At 41.9% G+C, this 18582-nt stretch overlaps 1 protein-coding gene across 4 annotated transcripts in view; it reads left to right on the top strand.

Annotated features, from left to right (window-relative positions):
* sgl (UDP-glucose 6-dehydrogenase sgl) overlaps positions 1-18582 on the top strand; it is a 198867-nt gene that overhangs the window by 98209 nt on the left and 82076 nt on the right. For 3 of the 4 annotated variants that reach the window (XM_071682646.1, XM_071682617.1, XM_071682628.1), the window contains one exon: positions 5416-5580. The exons of the other annotated variant lie outside the window; for it this stretch is intronic. In XM_071682646.1, the coding sequence (XP_071538747.1) occupies positions 5416-5580 (165 nt within the window). The remainder of the gene's footprint in view (positions 1-5415; positions 5581-18582) is intronic. 4 annotated transcript variants of the gene reach the window in all.

Below are 18582 nucleotides of genomic sequence, written 5' to 3'. Positions count from 1 at the left end.
TTTCCAACACCCTCTTCCGTACTTTCTAATCCTCAGCCAATAACTCTTATCCATACTACAATCACTTTGAATATATCCATCTTTATCATCCCAGGTGATGACCACTCTTTCCAAACATTCTTCAATGCTACCAGGACCTTCAACCCTTCACCCACTGTATGATTCACCTCAACTTCCTTGATTCTGTTCGCTGCCTTATTCTTTCCCAGGTATCCAAAACACTTCACTCTATCCAAGTTTTATTCATTCAAACTTACACACTAACTAACCTGTTTTTTAGCACTGCAAAACTTAATAACCTTCCATTTTCCAAATTCATTCTCAAATTCCTCCTTTCACACTCACCTAAACTCAGCAACCAACTTTTGCAGTTTCTGACTCAAATTTAACTCAAATTTACCATTAGTGCCATGATTTACCATTAGTGCCATGTCATCAACAAACAATAGCTGATTCATTTCCAAGGTTCTCCACTCAGAACAGATTGCAAACCTGCCAACCTCTCCAACACCCTTGCATTTATCTCCCTTACCATTCCATTCATGAACAAATTATATAGCCATGATAGCATCACACACACACACCCAGCTGCAGACCCACCTTCACCTGAAGCCACAAACCCTCCCCTCCACCTATTTACAAACACACACACCTTAAAATCATGATAAAGCTCCTAACTGCTCCTAATAGCTTTCCTCGCACATTTTATATTTGTAATACCTTACACAAAACATTTCTGTCAACCCCATCATATGCTTTCTCCAGGTCCATAAGTACCATATACAAGTCATTTTGTTTCTCTAAGCATTTCTCACACACATTCTTCAGTTCAAACACCTGATCTATACATTCCCTACCACCGCTAAAATCACATTGTTCCTCCCCAATCTGATGCTCGTGCATGTCATCACCATCTTAATCATTCTTCAGTATAACTCACCTTGTATGTACATTCAACAAACTTATACCTTTTGCCTTTATGCATTAACACTGTACATGCATTCAAATTATCATTCAAATGATCCTCATGCACTTCACCATGATCCTTACATCAATGAAAATCCTAACCAACCAATCAATGACACAATCATCTCATTTCTTTAGAAATTCAATTGCAGTTCCAGTTGCCTTACCACATTTCATCCTAAGCAAGGCTTCACCACCTCTCCTTTTTTCACCAAACTACTTCCCATGACTCTCTCACTTCACCTACCTCCCTGACTCAAATACCCTACATCTGCCACACCATCATCAAACACATTCATCAGTCCTGTAAAGTACTCAGTCCATCTCCTCTTCACCTCCTCACTGCCTGTTACCATTTCCCCTTTAACAGACTTATTAATCAATAGACTTTGCCATAACCAGAGAATAAACATTAGAAGTAACATAAACTACTGTTTTGTGACACATTGCCTCATACTGGAGACACTATTGAAAGGAAATTTCTTAACTTTACATTTTCATTATACAGTATCTTTTCTTTTAATAATAAGATATGTCAAGATATTCGTAGGAATATTTGTATTTACTATTATATCACAGCAAAATGAAATACGATTTTATGTCAAGGGGGATAGGAGCTCTTGCTCAGCTGACTTCAATACCAAGGCATCAGCTGCTGTCATAGCTAGGTAGGCAACAATGAGGTGTGTTGGAACTAAACAGTAATGAGTGAACACTACTATTGAACTGCTCTAGGGTAAAAAAATTCAGCAAAAGCAGTAAAATGATCTATCTGCTACGAGGAGACAGCTCAAAGAAATTCAAGTTATAGCTTTGTGTGGAACCTTCAGACACAATTGAAAATGTGAAGGAAAATAGTGAATTTGGAGAAAAATGTAGCTTAGACATTGAAGCTTATTGATACAGTGGTTAAATTGATGAGAGCTGCTATTGACGTTTGTGTAAATAAATTATACATTTCCTTTTTTCCATAGCCAGAGGTTGAACCATTATGTGACATTCTTTTTTTTTTTCATTCATTTCAAGCTAGAAGTTTCAGTTTGCTAAATTGTTTCTTACATTTCTCATATGTATATATATGTATGTGTGTGTGTTTGTATATGTGCGTATGTATGTGTATGTGTGAAAAAGGACTGATGATTGGGAATACCTGGTTTAAAAAGCGAGATATACATAAGTATACTTATGTAAGTAGGAGAGATGGCCAGCGAGCGTTATTGGATTACGTGTTAATTGACAGGCGTGCGAAAGAGAGACTTTTGGATGTTAATGTGCTGAGAGGTGCAACTGGAGGGATGTCTGATCATTATCTTGTGGAGGCTAAGGTGAAGATTTGTATGGGTTTTCAGAAAAGAAGAGTGAATGTTGGGGTGAAGAGGGTGGTGAGAGTAAGTGAGCTTGAGAAGGAGACCTGTGTGAGGAAGTACCAGGAGAGACTGAGTACAGAATGGAAAAAGGTGAGAACAATGGAAGTAAGGGGAGTGGGGGAGGAATGGGATGTATTTAGGGAATCAGTGATGGATTGCGCAAAAGATGCTTGTGGCATGAGAAGAGTGGGAGGTGGGTTGATTGGAAAGGGTAGTGAGTGGTGGGATGAAGAAGTAAGAGTATTAGTGAAAGAGAAGAGAGAGGCATTTGGACGATTTTTGCAGGGAAAAAATGCAATTGAGTGGGAGATGTATAAAAGAAAGAGACAGGAGGTCAAGAGAAAGGTGCAAGAGGTGAAAAAAAAGGGCAAATGAGAGTTGGGGTGAGAGAGTATCATTAAATTTTAGGGAGAATAAAAAGATGTTCTGGAAGGAGGTAAATAAAGTGCGTAAGACAAGGGAGCAAATGGGAACTTCAGTGAAGGGCGCAAATGGGGAGGTGATAACAAGTAGTGGTGATGTGAGAAGGAGATGGAGTGAGTATTTTGAAGGTTTGTTGAATGTGTTTGATGATAGAGTGGCAGATATAGGGTGTTTTGGTCGAGGTGGTGTGCAAAGTGAGAGGGTTAGGGAAAATGATTTGGTAAACAGAGAAGAGGTAGTGAAAGTTTTGCGGAAGATGAAAGCCGGCAAGGCAGCAGGTTTGGATGGTATTGCAGTGGAATTTATTAAAAAAGGGGGTGACTGTATTGTTGACTGGTTGGTAAGGTTATTTAATGTATGTATGACTCATGGTGGGGTGCCTGAGGATTGGCGGAATGCGTGCATAGTGCCATTGTACAAAGGCAAAGGGGATAAGAGTGAGTGCTCAAATTACAGAGGTATAAGTTTGTTGAGTATTCCTGGTAAATTATATGGGAGGGTATTGATTGAGAGGGTGAAGGCATGTACAGAGCATGAGATTGGGGAAGAGCAGTGTGGTTTCAGAAGTGGTAGAGGATGTGTGGATCAGGTGTTTGCTTTGAAGAATGTATGTGAGAAATACTTAGAAAAGCAAATGGATTTGTATGTAGCATTTATGGATCTGGAGAAGGCATATGATAGAGTTGATAGAGATGCTCTGTGGAAGGTATTAAGAATATATGGTGTGGGAGGAAAGTTGTTAGAAGCAGTGAAAAGTTTTTATCGAGGATGTAAGGCATGTGTGCGTGTAGGAAGAGAGGAAAGTGATTGGTTCTCAGTGAATGTAGGTTTGCGGCAGGGGTGTGTGATGTCTCCATGGTTGTTTAATTTGTTTATGGATGGGGTTGTTAGGGAGGTAAATGCAAGAGTTTTGGAAAGAGGGGCAAGTATGAAGTCTGTTGGGGATGAGAGAGCTTGGGAAGTGAGTCAGTTGTTGTTCGCTGATGATACAGCGCTGGTGGCTGATTCATGTGAGAAACTGCAGAAGCTGGTGACTGAGTTTGGAAAAGTGTGTGGAAGAAGAAAGTTAAGAGTAAATGTGAATAAGAACAAGGTTATTAGGTACAGTAGGGTTGAGGGTCAAGTCAATTGGGAGGTGAGTTTGAATGGAGAAAAACTGGAGGAAGTGAAGTGTTTTAGATATCTGGGAGTGGATCTGGCAGCGGATGGAACCATGGAAGCGGAAGTGGATCATAGGGTGGGGGCGAAAATCCTGGGGGCCTTGAAGAATGTGTGGAAGTCGAGAACATAATCTCGGAAAGCAAAAATGGGTATGTTTGAAGGAATAGTGGTTCCAACAATGTTGTATGGTTGCGAGGCGTGGGCTATGGATAGAGTTGTGCGCAGGAGGATGGATGTGCTGGAAATGAGATGTTTGAGGACAATGTGTGGTGTGAGGTGGTTTGATCGAGTGAGTAACGTAAGGGTAAGAGAGATGTGTGGAAATAAAAAGAGCGTGGTTGAGAGAGCAGAAGAGGGTGTTTTGAAGTGGTTTGGGCACATGGAGAGGATGAGTGAGGAAAGATTGACCAAGAGGATATATGTGTCGGAGGTGGAGGGAACAAGGAGAAGAGGGAGACCAAATTGGAGGTGGAAAGATGGAGTGAAAAAGATTTTGTGTGATCGGGGCCTGAACATGCAGGAGGGTGAAAGGAGGGCAAGGAATAGGATGAATTGGAGCGATGTGGTATACTGGGGTTGACGTGCTGTCAGTGGATTGAAGCAAGGCATGTGAAGCGTCTGGGGTAAACCATGGAAAGCTGTGTAGGTATGTATATTTGCGTGTGTGGACGTATGTATATACATGTGTATGGGGGGGGTTGGGCCATTTCTTTCGTCTGTTTCCTTGCGCTACCTCGCAAACGCGGGAGACAGCGACAAAGTATAATAATAATAATAATAATAGCTTTGTGTGGAAGTCAGGCTAGTTTTATCAGTAGGATGGGGAAGATTTATCATATACGTATGACTTTGCACAAAGAGCTGTTCTAGTTTGTCATTGCTTTGAAATACAGGTAGGTAGTCTTAAGGTTGGTTATTATTCTGTTTTTAGCAACCAGATAGGAGCTAAGAACCTATGATCACGTCAGTGTATTGTTTCACCGGTTAGGTAAGGGACTTGGGATTAGCAGACTAGTGAGGTCTTGTGATGTCTGCCAGAAAACTCTTGATTGTAGGAGTGAAAAAGGCTCCATTACAGTCATTACCAGTGATCTTAGGCCTTTCTCGAAAGTTGCATTAGATATTGTGGGATTGATTAATCTAGCTGCACAAGATGGATCAAAGTATGTGCCACTGTGTAATGCTGAGACAGTGAAGGTGGCTGAAGTGATGGTTGGAATACTTTCCTTGGCATACCCAGGCATGTACTGAATGATGGGAGAGCTTGGTGTACCTCAGCCATGATGGACAAAGCACAGAGACTCATATATGTAAAAAGTCTTAGACAACTCCCTGCCATCCTAAGTGTAACAGGTTGAGTGAAAGGTCAAACAGGACTTCAGAAAATTTCAAGGAGGATGGTCACAGAGCAACCCAAGGAGTTGTTCTTCTACGTCGCACCACTCTTGTTTGCCACCATGAAGCCCCACATAGTTCCTTAAGATTTTCATCATTTCAGCTAGTTAATGGGAGACCAGTTCGTGGACCATTGCAAGTCCTGATAGATCTCTGGGACAAGGAGTCTTATGATGAAGTCAGAACCACATTTGGATACGTGCTCGACCTAGATAAACTACAGTCCACCTGTGAGCTGGCGAGGGAGGAGCTTCACAAGACACAGGAGGTATAGCAGAACTACTGTAATCAGAGAGCTAGGATAAGAGGACTTGAGGTTGGTGATGAAAATTTGGTTCTGTTGCCCACAAATCACACCACACAGTGGAAGGTTCTATATGAGGTAACCCAGAAGATCAAGACCTCGATTATATCCTAAGAATGGGAAACCAGAATAAGAGATTACATATAAATATGTTGAAGAAGTACTACATATTGTAGCTAGGGTGCAGGTTTCATATGAAAATGTTGAAGAAGTACTGCACACTCCAGCTAAGGTGTACTACACGTGTTACATCTAGTCTTACCACTGAACAGATGTAGGACCTAGATTTCACTGGCAAGTATTTCAAGTCAAGAAGCACAACAATAGTTACCACAGCTGCATTCATTCCTGATTCAGATGAGCCAGGGGAGCTTTACACACCATAGGTAGATCATAGCAAGACATAACAGATCATAAGGATTAACGGACATCTTACTGACTCAGAACTGAGCCTGGTAGAAACTACACTCAGACAAAGTTGGTTCAGATAAGCTTGATGCTGCTAAGTTAAAGCCATGTTACAATAAACTCACTAGCCAGACTCCTGTACAGGTTAAACCCTATTCTACTCTACAGAAACTCTCAGACTCTGTCATGAAGGAAGTGAGGGAGATGGAGGAAGTCAGCATCATAGGGAAATCAACATCAGTTTATTTTCTGCTAAACTAAACCTACCAAAAAGATTCTCTCAGTTCCCCCTTCACTCACAAAGTTGTAAGGTGATGGCTTTTAGCACGCCATTCAGGTTGTACCACTGTATGGGGTTATGCCCTTTGATCATTCTAATTCACCTGCTACATTTAACTAGAGCAATGAGGAAGGTGTTCTTGAGTGGAATTGATGGTGTGCAAATTTTTGTAGGTTATTCGTAATACATTGTGGAATTCATAGACAAAGCATATACAGATTATGGCTGTGTGTGCCACTGTGTTCAGGAAGATAGTTGGAATGTGAAACTCAGGAAGTATGATGCTGTGCAGCATGAGGTACAGTTTCTAGATCACACTGTTGGGGAGACACTTCCAGTATCCAAAAAAATTAAAGATGATACAGCAGGCTCCTGAATCCATCTCTGAAAAGCAAGAACAGTCTTGTATTTTATATATCTTGTTATCTACTGCAGGAATTTTGTGCCAAACATTGTTGTGGTGCTATTGCTTACTGAAAAAATATGTCTAATTCTGTTCATTAGAGAAAACATGAAAGGGATACTTGTGACACCCTCAAGAAACATTAATGTAAACAGCCCATACTCCAGCTTTTGGACTTAACAAAGCAATTTATACTACGCTTTCAGTGAAGGCATCACAACTCTACTTCAGGTTTTTTCATACTTTATCGACTTTTATGCTTAATCGTCATTTCCTGCATTAGCAAGGTGGTGCCAGGAACAGACGAATAAGGACCACATCTGCTCACATCCATTCTGTAGCTGACATGTGTATTGCACTGAAACCATGGCTCCCTATCCACATCCAGGCCCCACAGACCTTTCCATGGTTTACCCAGGAGGCTTCACATGCCCTGGTTCAGTCCATTGATGGCACGTTGACCCTCCCAGTGTATCATATTGTTCCATTTCACTCTATCCCGTGTGTACCTTTCTTCCTTTTTTCCTATTCAGGCCCCATTCACTCAAAATCTTTTTCACTCCATCCTTCCATCTCCAATTTGGTCACCCTGTTCTCCATGTTTCCTCCATTTCTGATACATATATCTTCTTTGTCAACATTTTGTCACTCATTCTCTCCATATGTCCAAACCATTTCAGCACATCCTTTTCTGCCCTCTCAACCACTCTTTTTTTACCGCACATTTCAATACTTAATCATACCACCTTACAACACATATTGTCCTCAAACACTTCACTTCCAGCACATCCACCTTCCTTCACAAAGCCTTATCTATAGCCCATGCCTTGCATCTATATGATATTTGTTGAGATTGTTATTCCCTCAATCACACCCATTTTTGCTTTCCAAGATAATGTTCTCTCTTTCCACACATTCAACACTCCCAGAACCTTTGCCCCTCCTTCACCCTATGACTCACTTCTGCTTCCATGATTCCATTTGCTGCCATGTCCACTCCCAGATTCTAAAACTCTTTGCTTCCTCCAGTTTTTCTCCATTCAGACTCACTTCCTAAATTACCTGTTCCTCAACCCTGCTAAACCTAAAAACCTTGCTTTTATTCACATTTACTCTCAACTATCTCCTTTCACACACTCTTCCAAACTCAGTCACCAACTTCTGCAGTTGCTCACTCAAATCTGCCTGCAGTGATGTATCATCAGTAGACAACTGACTCACTTCCCAGGCCCTCTCATCCCCTACAGATTGCATACTCGCCCATCTCTCCAAGACTTTTGCATTTACTTCCCTCACCACCCAAATCTCCTCTCTTCCTACTTGTACACAAGCCTTACACCCATGCTTAAAACTTTTCTACTAGCAGCTTTCCTCCCACATGGTATAAGACCTTGCACAAAGCATCGCTATCAACCCTATTATATGCTTTCCCCACATTCATAGATTCCACATACAGATCCAGCTGTTTTTCTAAGAATTTCTCACACACATTCTTTAAAGAAGATACCTGATCCACACATACTCTACCACTTCTGAAACCACACTGCTCTCTAATTAAATGCTCTGTACATGCCTTCATCCTTGCAGTCAATACCCTACCATACAATTTAACATGTATGATAAAAAACTTATACCTCTGTAGTTGGAACATTCACCTTTATCCCCCTTACCTTCTTTATGCAGCAGCACTATACATGCATTTTGCCAATACTCAGGCACCTCACCTTGATCCATACACACATAGAATCTTTACCAAACAACTTATCAACCAATTGACAACACAGTCACCCACTTTCTTAATAAATTCAACTGCAGTACCATCCACTCTAACCACCTTGCCACGTTTCTTTTTATGCAAGGCTTTCACCACTTCTCTCTTCACCAAACCACTGTCCTTAATTCTCTCATTTTGCATACCACCCTGATCCAAACACCCAACTTTTGCCATTCTGTCGTCAGACATATTTAACAGTCCTTATCAAATTACTCTTTTTATCACTACCTGTTATCACTTCCTCTTTTGCCCCCCTTTACCGATATTTCTTTTTTTCACTTGTCATTTGCACATTACTTACCTCTTTCCAAAACATATTATTCTCCCCAAAGTTTAATGATACTCGCTCACCCCACATCTCATTTGCTGCCTTTTTCAACCCTTGCATCTTCCTCTTGGCCTCCTGCCGCTTTCTCTTATCCATCCCCAAATAGTTTGCACTCATTCTCTGTGAGTACCACCCAAATGCTTCCTGTTTCTCTTTCACTACATCTTTGTTTCATCCCACCCTCACCACCCTTTCTAATCTGGCTACCTCTCACCGTTTGCATGCCACATGTATCTCTTGCACACGCCAGCAGTGCTTCCATAAATTTTATTTATTTATTATACTTTGACGCTGTCTCCCGCGTTAGCAAGGTACTGCAAGGAAACAGATGAAAGAATGGCCAAACTCACCCACATACACATACACGAGGTAGCGCTATGAAAAGGCATCAAAGGCCACATTCATTCACACCCAGTCTCAAGCTGTCATGTGTAATGCACCAAAACCACAGCTCCCTTTCCACATCCAGGCCCCACAAAACTTTCCATGGTTTATCCCAGATGCTTCATATGCCCTTGTTCAATCCTTTGACAGCATGTCGACCCTGGTATACTACATCATTCCAATTCACTCTATTCCTTGCACGCCTTTCATCCTCCTGTATGTTCAGGCCCCGATCGCTCAAAATCTTTTTCACTCCATCCTTCCACTTCCACTTCTCCTCGTTCCCTCCACCTCTGACACATATATCCTCTTTGTCAGTCTTTCCTCACTCATTCTTTCCATGTGACCAAACTATTTCAATACACCCTCTTCTGCTATCTCAACCCCACTCTTTTTATTACCGCACATCTCTCTTACCCTTTCATTACTTACTCGATCAAACCACTTCACACCACATATTGTCCTCAAACATCTCATTTCCAACACATCCACCCTCCTCCACACAATCCTATCTATCGCCCATACCTTACAACCATGTAATGTTGTTGGAACCACTATTCCTTCAAACATACCATTTTTGCTCTCTGAGATGACGGTCTTGCCTTCCACACATTCTTCTATGCTCCCAGAACCTTTGCCCCCTCCCCCACCTTGTGACTCACTTCCGCTTCCATGGTTCCATCTGCTGCCAAATCCACTCCCAGATATCTAAAACACTTCACCTCCTCCAGTTTTTCTCCATTCAAACTTACCTCCCAATTGACTTGTCCCTCAACTCTACTGAACCTAATAACTTGCTCTTATTCTCATTTACTCTCAGCTTTATTCTTTCACACACTTTACCAAACTCAGTCACCAGCTTCTGCAGTTTCTCACCCGAATCAGCCACCAGCGCTGTATCATCAGCGATCACCAACTGACTCACTTCCCAAGCCCTCTCATCCACAACAGACTGCATAATTGCCCCTCTTTCCAAAACTCTTGCATTCACCTCCCTAACAACCCATCCATAAACAAATTAAACAGCCATGGAGACATCACACACCCCTGCTGCAAACCAACATTCACTGGGACCAATCACTTTCCTCTCTTCGTACTCATACACATGCCTTACATCTTCGATAAAGACTTTTCACTGCTTTTAGCAACTTAAGTCCCACACCATATACTCTTAATACCTTCCACAGAGCATCTCAATCAACTCTATCATATGCCTTCTCCAGATCCATAAATGCTATATACAAATCCATCTGCTTTTCTGAGTACTTCTCGCATACATTCTTCAAAGCAAACACCTGATCCACACATCCTCTACCACTTCTGAAACCGCACTGCTCCTCCCCAATCTGGTGCTCTGTACATGCCTTCATCCTCTCAATCAATACCCTCCCATATAATTTCCTAGGAATACTCAACAAACTTATACCTCTGTAATTTGACCACCCACCTTTATCCCCTTTGCCTTTGTACAGTGGGACTATACATGCATTACACCAATCCTCAAGCACTTCACCATGAACCATACATACATTGAATATCCTCACTAACCAGTCAACAACACAGTCCCCCCTTTTTTAATAAATTCCACAGCAATACCATCCAAACCCACCGCCTTGCCGGCTTTCATCTTCCGCAAAGCTTTCACTACCTCTTCTCTGTTTACCAAATCATTCTCCCTAACCCTCTCACTTTGCACACCACCTCGACCAAAACACCCTATATCTAACACATTCAACAAACCTTCAAAATACTCACTCCATCTCCCTCTCACTTCACTACTACTTATTATTACCACCCCATTTGCCCCCCTACACGATGTTCCCATTTGGTTTCTTGTCTTATGCACTTTATTTACCTCCTTCCAAAACATCTTTTTATTTTCCCTAAAATTTATGATACTCTCTCACCCCAACTCATTAGCCCTCTTTTTCACCTCTTGCACCTTTCTCTTGACCTCTTGCCTATTTCTTTTATACATCTCCCAGTCATTTGCACTATTTCCCTGCAAAAATCATCCAAATGCCTCCCTCTTCTCTTTCACTAACAATCTTACTTCTTCATCAACCACTCACTAACCTTCCTAATCTGCCCACCTCCCACTTTTCTCATGCCATGGGCATCTTTTGTGCAAGCCATCACTGCCTACCTAAATACATCCCATTCCTCCCCCACTCCCCTTATGTCATTTGCTCTCACCTTTTTCCCTAAATACCTCATTAAATACCCATTCCTCACCCACTCCCTTTCTGCCACTCTACACTCAATTTCTCTTGATATTTCTGCACACAAGTCTCTTTACAAGCTCACTCACTCTTACCACTCTTCTTCCTGACAGTTCTGAAAACCTCTACAAATCTTCAGACTCGCCTCCAAAAGATAGTTATTATACATCCCACCAACTGCTCCTCTCAGCACATTTACATCCAAAAGTTTCTTTCTCTGGCATATCAATTACTATATACTCCATTAATGCCCATCAACCATCTCTCCTACTCACATATGTATACTCATGTATATCCTTTTTTTTAAACCAGGTATTCGCAATCACCAGTCTTTTTCAGTGCACAACTCTACAGGCTGTTCACCATTTCCATTCATAACACTGAATGCTCCATGCCCCCCCAATCATACCCTTGACTGCCATTTACATTTATGTCACCAATGATTAACACTAGGTTGCATGTGTCAAAACTGCTAACACACTCAGCTGCTTCCAAGACACTCTTTTTCATGTTGATGGCTCCAGTCACAGACAAAAGTCCACATCATGGCTGTGCCTTAATGGAAGTAAGAGAGAATTATGAAATGGAAAAAGAAAAGAAAAGGGAAAAGTATTTACAGAATTTGGAAGAAGTGAAAAACCTGTCTTTTGAAATGTGCCAGTTTCGACATGTAGAGAAAGAAGCATTTGTCAAAATGGCCCACCCTTGAGTTGCTGATGGCCACATAATAATCATGTGATGCAGGGCCTAGTTGAGTATTGCATGGTCTAGCTAGTGGTGTAGGCACACAAGCAGCCAGCATTTCATGATCTTTCTCCTCATGGCCAGGTGTATAAGCACTAATATTTACCCATCTCTTGCTATCCACTTTCAGTTTTACTCACATCTGTTTAGAATTTACTCCTTTATGCTTTATCATCCGCTCCCACAATTCCTGCTTCAGGAGTAGTGCTACTCCTTTCTTAACTCTTGTCTCTCACCAGCACCAGACTTCACTCCTAAAGTATTTCCCAGCCCTTCTTTACTTTGTGTCACCCAAAGCTAGAACATCCAGGTTTCTTTCCCAAAATATACATACAACCTATTTCTCCTCTCTCCTTATCTTGGTTACATCCAGATGCATTTAGACACCCCAGCCAAAGCCTTCAAGGTGGATAAGCACTTCTTTTCTAAGCTCACTTACTCTCACCATTCCCTTCTCCATAACATTGTTTCCTCTTTTTCGAAAAACCCCATAGATTTATACCCTTGCCTCCACAAGATGGTGATTAGACATCTCATCAGCTACCTCTCTTGGTATATTTACATCCAAAAGTCTCTCTTTTGCATGCCTATCAGTTACTTTTTAATCTGATAATACTTATTCACCATCTCTCCTACTCACACAAACTTGTGTATATCCCTCTTTTTATACCTGGTATTCCCAGTTACCAGTCATTTTTCAGCACACAACTCCACTAGCTCTTCACCAATTTCATAGATAATGCTGAATACCCCATGCACCCCAATTATACCCTCAAGTGTCACATTACTTACCTTCACATTTAAAGCACTCGTCATCAGTACCCACTGAAACTCTTTCCTTTCATGGCCAGATCCATAAACATCAATAATCACCCATCTCTCACCATCCACTTTCAGTTTTACCCACATCAACCTAGAAGTTGCTTCCTTACATTGTCACACACTTCCACAACTCCTGCTGCAGTAGTGCTTCTCCTTCCTTAGCTCTTGTCCTCTCTTCCACCCTTGACTTTACTAATAAGACATTTACAAACAGTTCTTCCCCCTTACCTGTAAGCTTTATTTCACTCAGAGCTAAAACATCCAGGTTTCTTTCCTCAAACATAGTACCTCTCTCTCCTCTTTTCTCACCTTGGTGGATCATACACTCAGTCTGAGCCTTCAAGGAGGATAAGCACTCTTGCCTGGTTCCTTCTGTTTCCTCTTTTAGAAATTGAAATAGAAAAAGGAGAGGGTTTCCAGCCCTCTGCTTCCGCCCCCTTAGTTACCTTCTACAACACAAAGGAAATACACAGGTAGAATTCTTTCTGCCTTACCTTTGGGATATTTTTTTTATTGTACATAATTGCTGTTTACCACATCGGCGAGATAGTGCCAGGAAACAGTCGAAGAATGGCCCATCCACTCATATGCACCTATATATACATAAACGTCCACATATGCACACATACACACATATATCAACATAACATAAACATACGTGAACATTAAATACATACACCTGTATATATTCATACTTGCTTGCCTTCATCCATTTCTCTTGCTACTCTGCCCCACAGGAAAACAGCATCACTACCCTCTGCTTCAGCAAGGTAGTGCCAGGAAAACAGACAAAAAAGGCCACATTCATTCTCACACAGAGGACTGAGTCTTTGAGGGAATATCCTCACTTGGCCCCCTTCTCTGCTTTCCTTTTGGAAAATTAAAAAAAAAAAACAAGAGGGAAGGATTTCCAGCCCCCACTCCCTCTCCTTTTAGTCGCCTTTTACGACACGCAGGGAAAACGTGGAAAGTGAGTCAGTTGTTGTTCGCTGATGATACAGTGCTGGTGGCTGATTCGGGTGAGAAACTGTAGAAGCTGGTGACTGAGTTTGGTAAAGTATGTGAAAGAAGAAAGCTGAGAGTAAATGTGAATAAGAGCAAGGTTATTAGGTACAGTAGGGTTGAGAGACAAGTCAATTTAGAGGTAAGTTTGAATGGAGAAAAACTGTAGGAAGTGAAGTGTTTTAGATATCTGGGAGTGGATTTGGCAGCGGATGGAAGCATTGAAGCGGAAGTGAATCATAGAGTGGGGGAGGGGGCAAAAATTCTGGGAGCCTTGAAGAATGTGTGGAAGTCGAGAACATTATCTCGGAAAGCAAAAATGAGTATGTTTGAAGGAACAGTGGTTCCAACAATGTTGTATGGTTGTGAGGTGTGGGCTGTGGATAGAGTTGTGTGGAGGAGGGTGAATGTGCTGGAAATGAGGTGTTTGAGGACACTATGTGGTGTGAGATGGTTTGATCGAGTAAGTAATTATAGGGTAAGAGAGATGTGTGGTAATAAAAAGAGTGTGGTTGAGAGAGCAGAAGAGGGTGTTTTGAAATGGTTTGGTCACATGGAGAGAATGAGTGAGGAAAGATTGACCAAGAGGATATATGTGTCAGAGGTGGAGGGATCGAGGAGAAGTGGAAGACCAAATTGGAGGCGGAAAGATGGAGTGAAAAAGATTTTGAATGATTGGGGCCTGAACATGCAGGAGGGTGAAAGGCATGCAAGGAATAGAGTGAATTGGAACGATGTGGTATACTGGGGTTGACACGCTGTCAATGGATTGAACCAGGGCATGTGAAGCGTGTGGTGTAAACCATGGAATGTTCTGTGGGGCCTGGATGTGGAAAGGGAGCTGTGGTTTTCGGTACATTATTACATGACAGCTAGAGACTGAGTGTAAACGAATGGGGCCTTTGTTGTCCTTTCCTAGCGCTACCTCGCACACATGAGGGGGAAGGGGGTTTTATTCCATGTGTGGCGAGGTGGCGATGGGAATGAATAAAGGCAGACAGTATGAATTATGTACATGTGTATATATGTATATGTCTGTGTGTGTATATATATGTATACATTGAGATGTATAGGTATGTATATTTGCGTGTGTGGACGTGTATGCATATACATCTACCTCGCTAACGTGGGAGACAGTGACAAAGCAAAACATATAAATATATAGAATAAATATATATGTATATGTTGAGATGTATAGTTATGTATATGTGCTGTGTGTGGACGTGTATGTATATACATGTGTATGTGGGTGGGTTGGGCCATTCTTTTGTCTGTTTCCTTGCGCTACCTCGCTAATGCGGGAGACAGAGACAAAGTATGATAGAATGAATATATTTATTCATTTATTATACTCTGTCGCTGTCTCCCGTGTCAGCGAGGTAGCACAAGGAAACAGACGAATGAATGGCCCAACCCACCCATATACACATGTATATACATACACGTCCACACAAGCACATATAAATACCTATACATCTCAACTTATACATATATATACACACACAGACATGTACATATATACACATGTACGTAATTCATACTGTCTGCCCTTATTCATTCCTGTCACCACCCGGCCACACATGAAATAACAACCCCCTCCCCCCTCATGTGTGCGAGCTAGTGCTAGGAAAAGACAACAAAGGCCACATTCGTTCACACTCAGTCTCTAGCTGTCATGTATAATGCAACGAAACCACATCTCCCTTTCCATAGCCAGGCCCCACAGAACTTTCCATGGTTTACCCCAGATGCTTCACATGCCCTGGTTCAATCTATTGACAGCACGTCGACCCCGGTATACCACATTGTTCCAATTCACACTATTCCTTGCACACCTTTCACCCTCCTGCATGTTCAGGCCCCAATCACTCAGAATCTTTTTCACTCCATCTTTCCACCTCCAATGTAGTCTACCACTTCTCCTCGTTCCCTCCACCTCTAAAACATAAATCCTCTTTGTCAATCTTTCCTCACTCATTCTCTCCATGTGACCAAACCATTTCAAAACACCCTCTTCTGCTCTCTCAACCACACTCTTTTTATTACCACACATCTCTCTTACCCTATTATTACTTACTCAATCAAACCACCTCACACCACATATTGTCCTCAAACATCTCATTTCCAGCACATCCACTCTCCTCCGCACAACTCTATCTATAGCCCACACCTCGCAACCATATAAATTGTTGGAAGCACTATTCCTTCAAACATACCCATTTTTGCTCTCCAAGATAACGTTCTCAACTTCCACACATTCTTCAACACTCCCAGAACTTTCGCCCTCTCCCCCACCTTATGATTCACTTCTGCTTCCATGGTTCCATCTGCTGCCAAATCCACTCCCAGATATCTAAAACACTTCACTTCCTTCAGTTTTTCTACATTCAAACTTACATCCCAATTGACTTGTCCCTCAACCCTACTGTACCTAATAACCTTGCTTTTATTGACATTTACTCTCATCTTTCTTCTTTCACATACTGTACCAAACTCAGTCACCAGCTTCTGCAGTTTCTCACCTGAATCAGCCTCCAGCACTGTATCATCAGTGAACAACAACTGACTCACTTCCCAAACTCTCTCATCCACAACAGACTTCATACTTGCCCCTTTTTCCAAAACTCTTGCAATCACCTCCCTAACAACCCCATCCATAAACAAATTAAACAACCATGGAGACATCACACACCCCTGCTGCAAACCAACATTCACTGAGAACCAATCACTTTCCTCTCTTCCTACACGTACACATGCCTTACATCCTTGATAAAAACTTTTCACTGCTTCTAACAACTTGCCTCCCACACCATATATTCTTAATACCTTCCACAGAGCATCTCTATCATCTCTATCATATGCCTTCTCCAGATCCATAAATGCTACCTACCAATCCATTTGCTTTTCTAAGTATTTCTCACATACATTCTTCAAAGCAAACACTTGATCCACACATCCTCTACCACTTCTGAAACCACACTGTTCTTTCCCAATCTGATGCTCTGCACATGCCTTCATCCTCTCAATCAGTACCCTCCCATATAATTTCCCAGGAATACTCAACAAACTTATACCTCTGTAATTTGAGCACTCACTTTTATCCTCTTTGCCTTTGTATAATGGCACTATGCAAGCATTCCGCCAATCTTGAGGCATCTCACCATGAGTCATACATACATTGAATAACCTTACCAACCAGTCAACAATACAGTCGCCCCCTTTTTTAATAAAAATACCATCCACACCCGCTGCCTTGCCAGCTTTCATCTTCCGCAAAGCTTTTACTACCTCTTTACTGTTTACCAAATCGTTTTCCCTAACCCTCTCACTTTGCACACCACCTCAACCAAAACACCCTATATCTGCCACTCTATCATCAAAAACATTCAACAAACCTTCAAAATACTCTCTCCATCTCCTTCTCACACCACCACTACTTGTTATCAACTCCCATTAGCCCCCTTCACCAATGTTCCCATTTGTTCCCTTGTCTTACACATTTTTTTTTACCTCCGTCCAAAACATCGTATTATTCTCCCTGTAATTTAATGATACTCTCTCACTCCAACTCTCATTTGCCCTCTTTTTCACCTCTTGCACCTTTCTCTTGACCTCCTCCCTCTTTCTTTTATACATCTCCCACTCATTTGCTTTATTTCCCTGCAAAAATCATCCAAATGCCTCTCTCTTCTCTTTCACTAATAATCTTACTCTTTCATCCCACCACTCACTACCCTTTCTAATGTGCCCACCTCCCACGCTTCTCATGCCACAAGCATCTTTTGCGCAAGCCATCACTGCTTCCCTATTACGTCCCATTCCTTCCCCACTCCCCTTACGTCCTTTGTTCTCACCTTTTTCCATTCTGTACTCAGTCTCTCCTGGTACTTCCTCACACAAGTCTCCTTCCCAAGTTCACTTATTCTCACCACTCTCTTCACCCCAACATTCTCTCTTTTGAAAACCTCTACAAATCTTCACCTTCGCCTCCACAAGATAATGATCAGACATCCCTCCAGTTGCACCTCTCAGCACATTAACATCCAAAAGTCTCTCTTTCGCACGCCTATCATTATCCTTTCCCCCCTATCCCCGCGGATAGGGGAGAAAGGATACCTCCCATGTATTGCGCGCGTCTTGTAGAAGGTGACTAAAGGAGGCGGGAGTGGGCGGCTGGAAACCCTCCTCTCCTTTTATTTCAATTTCTAAAAGGGGAAACAGAAGGAGTCAAACGGGGAGTGCTCATCCTCCTTGAAGGCTCAGATTGAGGTGTCTGAGTGTGGTGGATGTAAACAAGATGAGAAGAAAGGAGAGATAGGTAGTATATCTGAGGAAAGAAAACTGGATATTCTGGCTCTGAGTGAAAGAAATCATAATGGTAGAGAAGAAGAATGGGTTGGGAAAGTCTTAGGAGGAAAGTCAGGGGTTGGTGAGAGGACAAGAGCTAAATTTGGTCTCCTTGTTCCCTCAAGTTTTGACACACATATCCTATTTGTCAACCTTTCCTTACTCATTCTCTCCTTATGTGTAAACCATTTCAGCACACCCTCTTCTGCTCTCTGTACCACACTTTTTTATTACCATTCTTTTCTCTTACCA

The sequence above is a fragment of the Panulirus ornatus genome, chromosome 3, assembly GCF_036320965.1.
Source record: "Panulirus ornatus isolate Po-2019 chromosome 3, ASM3632096v1, whole genome shotgun sequence".
Taxonomy (NCBI): domain Eukaryota; kingdom Metazoa; phylum Arthropoda; class Malacostraca; order Decapoda; family Palinuridae; genus Panulirus; species Panulirus ornatus.
Note: the sequence above shows the minus strand (reverse complement) of the source record. Positions and strands in the feature narration are given on the sequence as shown.